Here is a 16,658-nt window from a genome sequence, read left to right as displayed (position 1 = left end):
TTCCTCTCTCCCTCTCAGCTCCCTCTTCCACTCTCTCCTCTCACGCTTTTGCTTTTCGCCCACCGCGCACTCCATCAGGCGCGCAACACCCATTGGGCTCACGGGGCTTCAGCCCCTCCCGTTGTGTGTGTCAGCCCGGGCTGACACCGCTCTGTGGGCTGGTGACCATCTAATTGCAGCCGCGCCCGAGTACTTAACAGGTCTTTAAAAGACCATTTACTTGTAAATTAGGCTTTTGTTGTGTTTTCACCCCTTCTTACAGTCACTATGTCTATCGTTGAAAGAATTAGCCCCCCCCCCGAAATATTTTTCAGCGCCCCCCCGAAATTTGGCTCTAGTTGCCCGCCTGCCCTCCATATTACTGCTGCCACACCCGTGTCCTCCCGTGTTGCATGAGCCCTCTGTGCTACACCCGTGCCCCCGTGTTCCTTTCCCCCACCTGCACTCTCCATCCTCCTTCGGCCCCCCCAACCACACCTCCATATTGCTTTGCCCACCGCGTAAAAAAAACCTAATAAAAAATGATTTCTTTTTAGTTACCGTTCATTCTCCGATGGAAACCTAAATAAAAAAATTTAAAAACCTGCTGACTCAAAGGCTTTTCTTTTTAATCTTTAGGCATAAGGCACGGCATCTGGGGTCCCAAAGGCGAGACCTATTGGCTTTGCCAATGAGTGTTGTTATCATGCTGTTGCTGCAGCTCTAACCAAAACAGCAGAGTTAATGAACAGGTATTAACGGGAGGGTAGTAATGCGAGGCGTCCAAAGCATGTATTTCCTTCACAAGCCACGACTTCCACGGTCAGGGCCAGGTCTGGGCCAACAGGAGATCTCTGCAAAGGCGCGGGTTTTCAGAGCATGGTCGCCAGTGTTAACAAAACAACAAAGAAAACAAATCCCCAGCAGATGCGGGCTGCCTGGAATAAAGAGCGTGCACAGGCATTTCAGTGCCTCCGTCTGATTTTACGACCCCATTGTGAATTTTATGTCCTTTTCTGGCACTAGTAATTAGAGTGTGGAACAGACGGCAAAGCCTTGGTTGAAAGTGATGTTGCCATTAAAATTACCTAGGTTGGCAAATTGCGGGGCCGCTTGCTGGGGAGAGGGTTTTGCCCCATGGAAATGCGCTGACTGGGGGGAAACGTGCATTGCGACAGGGGCGCCGGCGCCGTGTAAAAGAGCCATCTGCCGGGCAAGAGCCGGCGTCAGCGACTTCAGGAAGTCAACCTCAGTGGAGTGGAAAAGTGGCGGTGGCGTAGACTGTCAGAAAAACAAGCATTGGCAAAGCCAACCGGTCTCGCCTATGCAAGAGTTATTGGGTTTGGCAATATGTTTTAGCTGAGTTGTACACCAGCGTGGCTGCTGTTCAGCATGGCTAAAAGTTATTGGCGTGGAGTGGAGTGTTGTAAAGTTGAGTGTCGTTGAGTAGAGTGGAGTGTTGTGTACTGGGTAGAGTAGAGTTGACTGGCGTAGTATTGTGGAGTATCATGAAGAAGGTAGTGTCTCAGAGTGGAATAGTGTAGAGTGGAGTATGAATGTATGACGTTACAACGAATTCCGTTGCAACGCATGCCTTTACCACGCATGCGTTACAACGGAATTCGTTTTCCACGCATAACCTTTACCTCGAATACATGCGTGGTGACGTCATACGTCGTTAAGAGAAAACGGAAGTTTATTTTCCGATTTCTCTTAAACGACGCTGATTTGCTGCATATCCCGACGTGACTTCGGGTGAGTTTTTTTGGGGGGGGGAAACCCCCCCAAGCCCCCCTTTTTTTACTTTTTACCTTTACCACATATGCCTTTACTACAAACCTCGTAGTAAAGGTATGCGTGGTAAAGGCTTTCGTGGTAACCACGAATGTGTTGTACTGCATGCGTGGTTAAGGATTTCGTGGAAACGGCTTCGTTGTAGTGGCCGTTTCCCGTGGAGTAGAGTGTCTTAGAGGTGAGTGGAAGAGTGTTGTGGAGTGGAGTAGAGCAGATTAGAGTGGAGTAGAGCAGATTAGAGTGGAGTAGAGCAGATTAGAGTGGCGTAGAGAGTGTTGCGTAGAGAGTTGCAGAGTACAGTAGTGTAGAGCAGAGTAGATTGTCATTGAGTGGAGTGGCATTGAGAGTAGTAGTGTGGAATGGCATACAGTGGTGTAAATTGGACTGTTATAGAGTGGAGTGGCGTAGAATGGATTAGAGTGTCGTGGAGTGGCACGGAGTGTCAAAGTGGAGTTGCGCAGAGAGGAGTAGTGTGTCGTAGAATAGATTGGAGTAAAGTGGCAAGGAGTAGGGTGGAGGAAGTTGCGTAGAGCGTTGTAGAGTGGAGTACTGTCGTAGGGTGGCATAGAGTGGAGTAGAGTGCTGTTTAGTGGCATAGTGTGGAGTGCAGTGTCCTAGACTGGAGCAGAGTTTAACTGAGTAGAGCGTCATGGAGTGAAGTACCGAGGAGTATAGTGTTGTAGAGTGTAGTGTTATAGAGTGGAATGTCATACAGTGGAGTAGAGTGGCCTAGAGTGAAGAGGCGTAAAGTATAGAGTAGATTAGTGTTGAGTGCAGTGGCATAGAGTGCACTGGATTTGAGTAAAGTGGTGTAGGGAGCATTGGCGTAGAGTGCACTGGATTTGAGTAAACTGGTGTAGAGCGCATTGGCATAGAGTATAGCAACATACAGTAGAGTGCCATACATTTGCATATAGTGTAGTGGCGTAGGGTGCAGTGGGGTAGAGAAGACTGTTTCAGAGTAGAGTGAAGCAGCGTGGAGTGGTGCATGGTAAAGTGGAGTGGTACAGAGTACAGTGCAAAGGTGTAGAGTGCCATTAGAGTGAGTGGAGTGGTGCAAAGTAGAATGGTGTAGAGTATAGTGGCGTAGGGTGCAGTTGAGTGGGGCAGAGTAGACTGCCGTGGTGCAGAGTAGAGTGGCGTAGAGTTCAGTGGCAGAGAGCACCGTCTTACAAAGTAGAGTGTTGTAGAGTGCAGTGATGTGCTGCAGAGTGCACTGGCATAGAATGCAGTGGTGTACAGTAGAGGGGTATAGAGCAGAATAGTGTAGAAAGCAATGGCATAGAGTACAGTGGTGCAGAGTAGAATAAAGTGGCATAGAATACAGTGACAGAGTGCAATGGTGGAGTGGTGTAGCTTGCAGTGGCATAAAGAGCAGTGGTGTAGAGTAGAGTGTTGTAGAGTACAGTGGTTTAAAGAGCAGTGTTACAGAGGAGTTGGCCGAGAGTGCAGTGGCGTAGAGTGCATTTGGTTTGAGTACAGTGGTGTAGAGTATATTGGCGGAGAGCCCTGTGGTTTAGTGTAGAGTGGCATAGAGCACAATGGTGTAGATTAGAATGGTGCAGAGTAGAGAGGAACAGCGTAGAGTGTAGTTGCATAGAGTGGAGTGGTGCAGGGTAGGGTGGAGTGGAGTGGTACACGGTAGAGTGCAAAGGTGTAGCATAGAGTAGAGTGCAGTGGTGCAGAGTAGATTATAGTGAGTGGAGTGATGCAGAGTAGAATGGCGTAGAGTGTAGCGGCGTAGACTATCTTCGCGTGGAGCGTAGTAGAGCGGCATGGAATTAAGTGAAGCAGAGTAGAGAGCAGTGGTGCAGAGCAGAACAGTGTACAATTCAGTAGCGGAGAGTGCTTTGTTACAGAGTAGAGTGTTCTAGAGTGCAGTGGTGTGGTGTAGAGTGCATTGGTGTAGAGGGAAGTGGTATAGAGTAGAGTGGTGCAGAGCAGAGTGGTGTAGAAAGCAATAGCGTAGAGTACAGTGGTACAGAGTAGGATAGAGTGACATAGAGTGCAATGGCTTAGCTTGCAGTGGCGTAGAGTGCAGAGGTGTAAAGTAGAGTAGAGTGGTTTAAAGTGCAGTGTTACAGAGTAGTTGGCCTAGAGTGCAGTGGCGTAGAGTGAATTGGGTTTAAGTAAAGTAGTGTAGAGTGCATTGGCAGAGAATGCTGTGGTTTAATGCAGCGTGGTGTAGAGCCCAATGGTGTAGAGTCAAATGGTGCAAAGCAAAGCAGAGTGGAGCAGCTTAGAGTGCAGTGGCATAGAAAGGAGTGGTGCAGATTACAGTGAAGTGGTTTGGAGTGGTGCAGGGTAGAGTGCAGTGGCATAGAGTAGTGGGGGAGAGTGCACTAGCATGGAGTGGTACAGAGTACAGTGCATTGGCGTAGAGTGTGGTCTCATAGAGGGCAGCATTGCAGAGTAGAGTGGCATATAGGGGAGTGTCAGAGTGGAAAAAGAAAATCTCCCTACCCTCAAACAATCCTTACTACCCTAAACACCTACCCATGCATAACAACCCATTACTACCTCCTTAAGAGTCTGCACATCCCTTAAACCTAAAGCTCTTTACTACTCCCTTATCCCTACCCTGCCATTAAACCTAAAAATATCTTACTACTTCCTTTACCCCAATCCATTTCTGCACCCTAAAAACCCCTCTCCAATGGGGCACCTGAGCTTAGGTACACTTTCAAGCATCATACCCTGATAACCATTGGTTAACCATGGCTGTATGTGGAGCTAATGGGTTTATGAGGACCAGTGGCACACATAGTGCAATAAATAATGTTTATCAGCATGCTGAGAGCGCTATTCTTGTCCCTACCTGTGATCGGCCTGCATGCAAACAGAAGTCTTATTTACCATTCCTGTATTCTGCCTGCATGTGGACAGCAGTCTTCTTGTTCCTGCCTGTGATCAGCCTGCATGCGGAGAGCAGTTTTATTTTCCATTCCTGTATTCTGCCTGCATGTTGACAGCAGTCTTCTTGTCTCTGGACGTCGTATGCCTGCATGCGGAGAGCAGTCTGGTTGTCCCTTCCAGTGATTTGCCCGATTGCAGAGAACGGTCTACTTGCCCCTGCCTGTGATCTTCTTGCAAGTGGACAGCCGTCTTCTTGGCCATGCTTGTGATCTGCCTGCATGCAGAGAGCCCTCTGTGATCTCCCTGTACTACTAAGCACTCAATAAATGCTGGTTATAATGATTACAGGTGAAAACCCAGCGTGCTCATGGACGCTGTCAGGATGCCCAGTTTTTTCCATCATACTGTTCACTGGGTTCATCCCATATTAAAAGAAATATCATCAAAGTATCCAAAATATAAGGGTCGATGTTCTGTACAAGGCGTGAGCGAGTACATTTGGTGTTCAAAATGATACGTGAATCCATTGACCCTGCTGGAGCCTTCTAGCTGCAGCTGTGCAACCAATGAGTGAATTAAAGGATAGAGTGTAATATGACTGTCACTTTTAGGTCCATCGTGCTTCTCTTAAATAAGGTTGGGTTAAAATGGACAAATCAGACACTGACACGACTAGGCATAGGACAACATACAGATGGGAGTCCTGCACAACGTTTGGAAGTCTTTGAAACTAGAGATGCATCAGACTAAGCGAGATAATTAAAGACCTTCCTGTATTTACAAGTCACTGATCCAATTTGTCAGGCGCAGCACAAGCCCTGAACACAGACAGCAGACTCGGGAGAGGTAGTGAGCTGAGGCCTGGAGCCAATGCCGCCACTCACACCAGGAATCAATCCGGTATGCCCAGGGAGGCCAAGCTCTAATGCCCCACAAAGATCCATAGGGGCAGCTCACAAAGGCTCAGGTGCCAGACAGGAAGCCGGCGGGAAGCACAGAGCATGGGAGAGATGTGCAGGAAGTGAAAGAACCAGTCTCAGAGTTTGTGCACAATTCGAAGCTCGGGGTTCAGTATTCCGAGAGGACGCGCCACATGGACGCAATCCCACGATCCGAATGCGGCGATGAACAGGTACAGAGCAGGTACAGAGCAGCGAGGTCAAGCTAACCCTGGGCGTAGTTCGCATAGTAGTGCTACGTGTAGATATGCGAAGTGCACTTCGCAATACGCGAGCTACGCGTAGCACTACGCGAACTGCGTAGTGCGGTAGCGAAATGCTGTTCACAATGATTGCACAGTGCCGGATGCTTGTCCGCACTGTGCAATCATTGAAAACAGCATCTTGCACAGTCCAAGCAGTCGTTTTCTGCCGCTCGAGTAGATTTATACTCGAGCAGCAGTTTTCTCATCGCGGACTGGTAGTTTCTCATCGCGAGCGGTCACAAGCATATGCGACCACTCGCAATGAGAAACCTGACCTCCCCGCGTTGAGAATCTCGCCAGGAGCTTTATTTTCCATGCTCGCAATCGGCAACTTGATGCTGCTGATCGCGAACGAGGAAAAAGTCTCGCCGGGATGTCATTTTGCTCGCTCATGGTCGCCAACTTGAAGTTGAGGACCGCAAGCAAGCAAAAAATGCCTGCTACGCATTTTTTCACTGTGCTACGTGCAATTTGCGTAGCGCGTAGTTGCCCAAACTACGCGAGCGTAGTGTCGTCTTCCGCCCAGGCCTAGGCCAGGCCTTCACCCACAGCGGCAGCAGACAGCCTCGGAGCACCCCGCGTTGATGAACATATAACCCAAGCACTCCGAGGACTCGAGCGGCATTTTAAGGCACTCCATGGCTGACCCAGCCTTCTATCTATGGCAATCAGCACTTACTTCACGGCACGATGACGTATTTCACACACGGGGACAGTGTGCATTTAGTGGATGACCCTGCACCACAGACAGAACTGCCTTGCTCTTTCCATCTCAGCCCCTCCAGCACAAAGTAGAACAGTCGCGCTCTTTACATATTGGTGGCATGCAAATTACCATGAAGAAGGAAGCTTTTCAATTGAATACTGCATCAGTTTTTTTATTTTTTATTTTAAAAGTCCTAGCTTAAAAAATGGTTGTGTCAGCTTTTTGTAATTTTTTTTAATTATAATTTTTGTTTCAGTCGGGCGACTGTTTAACATATTTATTCAAAATGCCTTTGCCTTCATGAGCCTAGCGAGGCAGAGAGAATACCTCCTGCTACAGGGCAGGCTGGGAGGCAGGCTCTGAGGCGGAGGTATACACTCTGATCCTTCTATTCAGGCTCTGGAGGGCACCGGGTGCAGCCAGCCATGAAGGGGAAGCATGTGTGGTGCCACCTGTTGCTGAGAGGATTCATGGATATCGGTGACAGGGGATCGGGCCGCTGGCCCCAGGGGATCTTTATACGGTTTTATGGAAACCCTTTAAAGGTAGGACAGCGCCACGTGGCTAGGAGAAGAGTCTATTAAATAAAGGGCTGACCTACCATTAAATCTGTGGATCTGACTGAGCTTCATCCGGGTACCCGAGCTCTGCCCAAAGAGTTCAGAACAACAAGAGGGGGTGAAAGAAGATGTGAGCTAGGCATCAGAGAGAGCTGGTAAATAGGAGGAAAGCCTAAGAAAGAGAAGAATTATGTCATTTGGCCGATACTCTTGCAAAACGATATTAGATTTAGCAATTTAGGCATCCATTTGGTCATTTTGTTTAATGCGTTATATTAAAGTGTACTATGTTGTGTTATATTGATGCCCAAGAAATATGTTTTTAGCTTGTTATTGTCTAAATTTGATAATTAACTGCAGCTTGTATTTGCTCCCCTCTGATTAGCATGCTTTTATGGTGATATAATCTCACCAAATAAAGTTGTTTTGACTTGACTTGACTTGATCTGTGGACGCTAAGGTCTGATAGAGCAAAATGGAAATTCAAGTAGGCTCGGGAGGTTCATCGCATACAAGCCTAACGCGGGCAGTGGCCAGAAGAAGCCTATGGGTATGCATGGAAAAACAGACCGAAACCAAGAGACAGATCCCCGCATGCAAGCAGATCACACACAGGGTCCAGGGGGCAGCTGTCCCTGGGCATGCAGATCAAGGACAGGGACATGAGACAGCTCTCTGTATGCAAACAAATAACAGGCATGGACTAGGAGAAAGCTCTCTGTATGCAAACAAATAACAGGCATGGACTAGGAGAAAGCTCTCTGTATGCAAACAAATAACAGGCAGGGACTAGGAGACAGATCTATGTATGCAAACAAATAACAGGCATGGACTAGGAGACAGATCTATGTATGCAAACAAATAACAGGCATGGACTAGGAGACAGATCTATGTATGCAAACAAATAACAGGCAGGGACTAGGAGACAGATCTATGTATGCAAACAAATAACAGGCAGGGACTAGGAGACAGATCTATGTATGCAAACAAATAACAGGCATGGACTAGGAGACAGCACTCTATATGTAAGCAGATCACAGGCAGATACACAGCTCACTGCATGCAAGTAGATCACAGGCATATGCAGCTCTATGCATGCAAGCAGATAAAAGGCAGTGACCATAACAAACATATGTGGAAAATACAGGCAGGACCCAGGAGACAGTTCTCTGCATGCAAGCAGATCACGTGCAGGGACTAGAAGACAGCTCTCTTTATGCACACATGCTGAGCACAGACACAGACCAGAACATTGGCAAGCAGATAACCGTCATTACAGGGCCTATTTACTTAAGCATAGTGTTCGGAGAACAAACAGGAGGCACAGCTACGCGTATAAGTAGTGTAGAAGCCAGGAAAGGGCCAGGAAGCAGCTCTACATATAAACACACTGTCAGTGCCTAAGACAACCAAGTAAAGTGAAGCCTTAGACAACCACAGCCCATGATGGACTTCTGCATAGCAGACGCAGCCTAAGACCAGGAAACAGCTGTGCTTAAACAGAAACTGTGGAAACACACGTCTGGAAACAGCTCTACCCATAGAGGCAGTGCAGAAGACAACCTCAACCGATGGGGTAACTCCACAGATGCAGGCCTGCTTGAGACCAGGAAACAACGCAAAATAAAGCCTGAGACCAGAAGACTGCTCTGCTTATATGCACAATTCAGAACACAGCTCGGAAAACAGCTTTATGTACGCACACAGTGTAGAACCTTTAACCACGAGAAACCTCCATGGGTGCATACGAAGCATTAGATAGCTATGACTAGGCAATATCACTGACTTTGTAGGCTGTGCAGAACTCTGCCAGGATCACACTACAGCACCACATACCTTGGTCCCAAGAAACAGCTCTGCATATTTAGGCAGTGAAGAACAAGCCCTGGGACTGGTGACACCCATTGTTTCCATGCACCACAAAAGACAGTATGCCACGATGGAGCAGCTTTGCTTATCTGAGCTGTGCAGAAAGTAGCCTGAGATCTGGAGACAGCTCTGCGTATACATACACTGCAGAACATAACTCAGGGTGCAGCTCTATTTATGCATGTGGCGTAGAACGTTTGACCAGGGGACAACTCTATGAGACACATCTATGTACATATATACACAGTCAATATCACAAGACAGCACAACCTATGCCTGGTGTTCACACCGGCGTAACGAACCTTGAGGGGGTTCCCCCTGCAGGGTACGTGAAGGGGCCACCTTCAGACTCAATCTAGAGCTCCCCAGCAGAAGTGCGGTGCTGACGGGGCCCCCTGGAGGGCGAGGACCCCCACCGCGGGGGCTGCAGGGGCCTGTGTTACACCCCTGGGTGTTCATAATGTAGCCTGCATATAGTCTGCAGTTCTGTATCTTTAGTCAGTGAAGAAGACAGCCTGGGACAGGTGAGATCCTCTGTATCCACCACAAACTACAGAACATTGTATGCCACCAGGAGGCAGAAAGGCTTCTGCAGGCTGTACATATTGTAGTCTGGAGCAAGGGACTTTCTAAACACACACAAGCACTTGCTCTACACATACACATGCAACTGTCCACCCATGTTCTGTGCACACACACATACACACACTCTCATCCGAATCATGGCTTTTATCGATGGCACACTGGCTCTGCCGCTGGCATCACTGGAACCCTGTGGTGACATTTAACAATCAATGCAGCCTGCACTAAGATGTACCTTGGACAGATGGGGAGGGGTCTGCTGTCCCCTGCTCCGGATCGCCTTGATGTGGAACAGAACCGAAAGAAGGCACCACCTTGGTGTTCCTTAGGATGGGTGTCAATCAACCTCTGCTGAGAACCACAATGTTCTTGATGACACTGACGTCAGAAAACTCAGCTTCCTTCCTAATATACCAATCATCACAGCCCAGGTTCAGCAGCTTCCTTATAAGACGTCAAGCCTCACCACTCACTGAAAACCACTTTGAACTCAGAGACGACTTGCCACCATTGGCCCACAACTTGGCATTCTGCTTCACTCCATACAACATTAATCGATTTAAGGGAGCAATGCGAACTCTCACTGTCATTTTGGGGAATAATGTCCAATGAAGTGGTGTCATCTATGTCAGTGCAGTTGACTAGGTATTTCCCAATGTCCCGTCCCAATAGGCTACTTCACTCAGGGCATAAAGACAACAGATATAAAAAACATTCTAGATCCTACCTGTTCGAAACCAGCCATCAGGAGTGAAGGCATCTTTTGTTTCTTGAGGCTTGTTCCAATATTCCCTGAATACAGATGGGCCCTTGATTAACAGCTCCCCTTCTTTGTTCTCCATGCCAGGGGTCACCTAAAGAAAAAGGAAACATACCACTCAGAAATTATGGACCGCAGTACTTCACTATTCATGGTATCTTTCCAACTCCTGAAGGGTAGAGTCCTTCAAGCGGCTGGAAAGAAGACGTATGATCAGGCAGTAGGTAGCGCAGACTGATTTTAGCACAGCCATCTGAGAAGAGGCCATGTTTGTCATTGTAATCTACAGTTGCAATTTGCATGATTCCTGAAAAAATGTATCAAACTGTTTAGCAGTGACAAGTCCTTTTGTCATGTTATTTTATATTCTCATTTGGATAATGATTATGCTGCTCAGCAGCTACTACAAGCAGCTACTTCTGAGCGGCGAGACTGCATGAATGGAAAGAAGAGGTGGTAACGAAAGATCCAATAGCTGGAGAAAAGCTGCCAAGTGTGAGGTTACAATATCATTCAATCATGCACATTTGCTTCAAGAGTTTTTAGGGACAATATGAATTTCAATATGTCTGATACTTCTTTTAGTTAGGGGCTCTGAGCATTCCAGGTAAGGACACACTACCTGGACAGAAACCTCCCGCTGCAACTCTCGCATGACCCGCTGCAACTCTCGCATGATCGTCTTATGTATTTGAAATCAGTGCTTGATCTCAGCACCTCCTCGTTTGATAATGAACTACCGAAACCTAATGAAGGATAAAGCCTGGTACCAATAGGCGCTGGGTATCGCACACAGAATCTTGAAACTAATAAGACTACACTGGAGCCAGAGCTAATGAAGAGCCTTGCTGGAGGGCTTGCTGAGTCCTCTTGGGCTCAGGCTGCAAATTATGTACCATGCCCATTAATGATGAATTCAATTAGATACCTATTCCAAATCAGAACATAAAAATATAATACCCTCACAAGAATGGCAAACCCACTTACAACTGTGATATACACATGTTCCAAATGGTCTGCCATAACCCCAAAAAATACCCATAGGTATTTAAAAAATACTACATTATTTTACACAAATGTTTCACTAATAGTTTATTATTAGCCTCAACATTACCTCCAAATATTTTATTCTGTAGACCAAAAAAGACACATATATTTGTCACAAAATGCCCATCAATCCTAAAAAAATCTTACATAGCTCAAAAACAGTTAGCTTCTGGATTACTAATCCCGATGTAACCTTTCAAAATATACTACATCGTTTCATCAAACGATTCCATAGCAATGCTCTGCTACTTGGAGTAACTGGAAGGGTTCAGAGGAACTCCATTTTGTGTGTGGGGTGATCCTACCTGCTCCCAGAGGAGTAGAGAAGGCAGCTGTTGATGCCAAAAAAGCATGCATCCTGTGCACACATGAGCTGCCTGCTTACGTTGCTGTGCCTGCTCCGCAGCAGAGCTAAGCACTCCCTGTAAACCCTGGGCGTAGTTTGCGTAGTCGCGCTACGTTTAGCTACGCGAAATGCACTTCGCACAACGCAAGCTACGCAAACTGCGTAGTGCGGTAGGGAAAATATTGTTCGCACTGATTGCACAGTGCCGGATGCTTGTCCGCACTGTCCAATCATTGCATACGGCATCTTGCACAGTGTAAGCGGTTGTTTTCTGCCGCTCGAGTAGATTTGTACTCTAGCGGCAGTTTTCTCAACGCGGACTGGTAGTTTCTCATCACAAGCGAATACACGACCACTCGCATTGAGAAACCTGACCTCCACGCATTGAGAATCTCGCCGGGAGGTTTATTTTCCACGCTCGCGATCAGCAACTTGATGTTGCTGATCGCGAATGAGGAAAAAGTCTCACCGCGATGCCATTTTGTTCGCTCGCGGTCGCCAACTTGACATTGAGGACAGCGAGCATGCAAAAAATGCCCGATACGCTACGCGTTTTTGCACTGTGCTACGTGCAATTTGCGTAGCGCGTAGTTGCGCAAACTACGAGAGCGTAGCGTAGTCCAATGCCCAGGGTTACTCCCTGTACTCCGCAGGACAGGGGACCTGGCGAATCTGCTTCCTGTCTATGCCACACAGCATACACCATCCATACTCTGGCCAGTACGCCACTGCTTGGTCTCATAGCAAGGTGCACATCCCATCATGTGATGGTGTAAGGAATAGGTAGGTACATCTCGCACAACCTCTGCTACTCCTGGTCTCAGAGGTCTGGAAGGCGGTGGCAGGGACACAATGTAAGCAGGGCTATAAGAGAGGGAACACTTTATTGTCATTCCCCTAGCTTCTCAATAGTAAATAGGAGAATGTTGAGGGGCTAAGAGTGTGAGAATTGTTCAACTGTGGGATATCATTGAGGGTCTAAGTACATGTCAGTTCTGCTATGTCGGCAATTCAATGAACTGACATCAGTGCACACATAATATACACCTGGATTCACAGTGAGACGGGGCGCTTGTAGTCAGGGGACCAGAGGTCCTTTATTCACCATTTGCACATGTTTTCATCCTGAATACTAATTAAAATGAGTAGAAAAAACGGATTATGTGGTCTTTAAATTGGGATGCTTGCAGTTAGAAACAGGTGTAATGACTTCAAAATATACAATTACAAGTTTCAGAGCTGTTATCAAAACACAATTCTTGTAACGTCCATGGTGCACATTTCTAAAATGGTCATGCTTAGGTTTATTTTGCCTTAATTGAACTCAAGGCAAACCGTAGCTGCTGACGTATATCTTAAGTAGAAGAACATATGATACCACATGGAGAGTTACAAAGCTCCAGAGGACACATGACATGGTTGCGTAGTGCAGAAAATTGTGTGAATGTAGGGCTCTTGCGATTACAATGACAGAATCCATACAGCAGTTTCCAGTACTGGTGAAATGCAATAAAAAGAGTCTCTTCAAAACAGCCATTTCCCAATAAAAGTGGCCTGGCCACGTTAAATGATAACGTTTCAAATAAACCACATTACACAGAGAACAGGTGCTACACAAACATCCCAAATTATACAGCTATTTTAACCAATGCAAACATTATATTCCAAATGTATTTAATAGAAAAAGTACCAATGATAAACACAACTCATAATCATATTTACGGAAAATGTTAGGAGTCTCATAAAGAAACATAGGTAATGCCAAAATTAGACTTGCAACATTATTCCAAAAAATCAAACAAAAAAGACTGATAGAAAAATAAAGAGCTTAGAATACAAAAATCAACAACAGGGCTGGCAAGACGAGTTTAGATTACATAAACAGCAGTGTGTAGATCTTGACGTTTCAGTGTCTTCTATAGCATCCGTCCGCGGGACCATCATAACGTGCTCTGCAAATGAGCTATTCCTCAAAACAACGCGTTCTACCTGTCCCCTATCAAATGCATGGCAGTTAACCTTTTCATCTCACTAAAGACATATTGTTATTATCATGCCAAGGAAATCCTTAATATAGACACCTAAACTAGCTATTGAATAACATTTGGGTTAAATTACAAATGTACCGCAATTAGATGTCATTGGTTATTTAATCTTGGACTTTGAAGCCAATTACTTGCTATACAAATCCCTTGCAAGATGTAGACCTTTCGGTGGAACTATCACAAAAAACTTTACAACTATGGAAGAATTTGTCCGCGCTGGTGACCAATATAATATCTCTGTGCCCCTACACTATTAGACTTCAATGCCACCATTGATGCAGTTACCCATAAAGTTCTCCCTAACCACCTCACAACACAATGTCATTTATTTGTTGTCATTTAGGGTTTATTTCTAAAGCACTGAAACCACAAGCGGCCATCTCAGAGCACTGGGGTATGAAGGGCGGATGAGAAGACGAGATATCAGGATCATATATCAAAATACCTGAGTAAATTCCATAAAACAAATCTTATTAACAAGTTAAACTGTGAAATGTTCTCTTCAGAAACAGCCAATGTCACATGGCGGAAGCTCACAACGCGGCGCTATCACCCATTTCTTTTCATTTATGGCTTTGTTGACCCTCATTCTCAATACACACACAAGATTTGCTACCACATGTACCTGGATGAACCCCAGCTCTTTCTAAAGTCAGAAGACTAATCAAAGGAACTTTCTAATTTGGCACATTGCTAATCAATGGTAAAACACTGAAAATAGCAAAACTTGATTAGTCTCAAGGGTGAAAAAAATGAAATCCTGCTCTTTGTCTCAGAAAACCTGTGCCCTCCTATTATCTGGTTCAAGCCAATTAGATCACCACATTACCTGCAGAGAAAGCTTGCAACTTGGTTGCATTGTCTGACAGAAAGCTCTTTTTTGCCCAAGTGAATGTGGTTTCCATCTCATGTTTCAACACCTACATATGCTAAGAGGAGGCCTGCCTCCTTTCCACATCTGTCGGAAAACCAGGCTAAATCTTGCAGTACCCATATCCACACTGAATTACTGCAATGGCATTTCTACAGTCCTCCATAGAATTTGTATTATCCAAACGTAACAGTCCACACTCATGCTGCCTGAATCATAGTTGACCTGAAGTACCCTGACCACATCAAATCAGCACTTATACCCCTCCTCCTTCTAGCACCTAAATAAAAGAAACTACTTGTCTCAATCATAGGGCAGTATATCGCCTCTCAGTGGAATACCTTGCTAAATTATTTGCTCCTTATCATCTACTTAGATGCCTATTGTCCGCAACTCTGAAACTACTCCACCCATATGGATGTCCAGTTAAAAGAGATTTGAAGGAAGAGTTCGGAGGACCGGGATTGTGGAACACCCCACACACTCCTTTAAAGGGGACGGTACAGTCAGGTTTAGGGAGAGTACCAGCCTTTCTCAGCAGGAATGCATTACTTTCAATTGAAGATTACCACCATTTCTCATTAGCAAACGGATAATCTGAGATCGTAAATACTTGTACTTTTAAATACCCATTTCAAGGACCGGCCCTATCACTCTACCTAAAAAAATAAAACTTTACATTTACTTCCTGAAATTCATAAGAAGCTGGAAAACATTCGAATTAAAAGAGAGGGAAATTTAGGGGAAATTAAGCAACCCTGAAGTACTTTATTCTCTACTTAACAAGGGCTGTGATGTAACCAGAGTGGGGAGGAAGTAACTTACCAGTCGAGTTAGCTTGGGGTCGAGACAATTAAAGAGGGCCAGCAGAAGAGGTCAGGAATCTAATTCTAATTCAAGAAGGTGTTTCTTCGGACAGGATAAGTGAGATAATTTGAGAATGGTGGGTGAATGCTGTTTTAGCGAACCAGAGGTTAGGTTTATATTGGGAAACAGAACATACGTTAAAAGAAAGGGTTATCAGAACTCCAGGTAACTAACAGGAATGAATGGGTTCGGTAGGAGGGAACAAACTACTGGCCTTACGTTTTTTGATCTAAAAATGCAGAAATAATAAATGATGGTGCAGACGTGTAGGTGGGGCTGGTACTCAAGCATCAAGAAAAATTTAACTAGGGTCAAGAGATATCCTAGGCAACAGTTAGAGATCACCAAAGATAATTTGTCTAAACGGAACTTGAGTTTATAACACTTCCTACACACAAAGAAAGGTAGGTTTGCGTCTGTTGAGCTAGACTGCATTTCTAAGAGCGCCACCATCAGGCCTATAGAGGAAAAATGTATCCCATCCAATGAGTTCCTTGTACTCACCAAAGCCAGCACTGAAGACATCTCTGGTGATCCTCATCACTTTAGTATATGTAGATATTTTCAACTTTTGTAAAAGCGTGGGTCCTTGAGGATCAGAGCCTGGCTGAGAGTACCACCATCACACCTGAAGATAGATGCCGTATCCCATCCCTGACAATAAGTTCCTTATACACACAAAAGCCGGCACTGAAGAAGTCTCAGGTGATCTTTGTCTCTTGGGTATATGTGGGTGCCGGGACCTTGTGTAAAAGAAAAAGGCTTTGAGAATCTGAGCACTGCTGAGAGGAGAAGGAAAGTTCTTCAAGCACAAAAAGTGCTTTTAATGCCCTATCAACCTGATGAATACCTTGAAGATTACTGATCTTGGCCTATAAATGTTATGCTTGATATATTTGAAGGGGAATGGAGGGTGCCCACTATGTGGAATGATTGAAAGATGCTGAGACTTTAAAACCTACAATGACGGCTTGTCTTAGTCCCTTCACCAGCGGGAGGCCTAGACATGATGTCTGATTGTAAAATCCTCTGGCCACTGATCTGAGCAGTGCAGTGGAATTACTAGACTGGATGGAGGCATACAGCAACTATTCTATATTGTAGTGCAAATGAAAAGTAGGTCTTACGTTGTTCCTTTATGACTGAAAATGTCACTTTCGAGCTCCTCCAAT

At 45.7% G+C, this 16,658-nt stretch overlaps 1 protein-coding gene across 1 annotated transcript in view; it reads right to left on the bottom strand.

Annotated features, from left to right (window-relative positions):
- ACSF3 (acyl-CoA synthetase family member 3) overlaps window positions 1–16,658 on the bottom strand; it is a 407,017-nt gene that overhangs the window by 233,886 nt on the left and 156,473 nt on the right. The window contains exon 7 of the mRNA XM_078671571.1: window positions 10,278–10,404. Within this exon, the coding sequence (XP_078527697.1) occupies window positions 10,278–10,404 (127 nt within the window). The remainder of the gene's footprint in view (window positions 1–10,277; window positions 10,405–16,658) is intronic.

Source organism: Lissotriton helveticus, chromosome 12 (genome assembly GCF_964261635.1).
Source record: "Lissotriton helveticus chromosome 12, aLisHel1.1, whole genome shotgun sequence".
NCBI lineage: Eukaryota > Metazoa > Chordata > Amphibia > Caudata > Salamandridae > Lissotriton > Lissotriton helveticus.
Note: the sequence above shows the minus strand (reverse complement) of the source record. Positions and strands in the feature narration are given on the sequence as shown.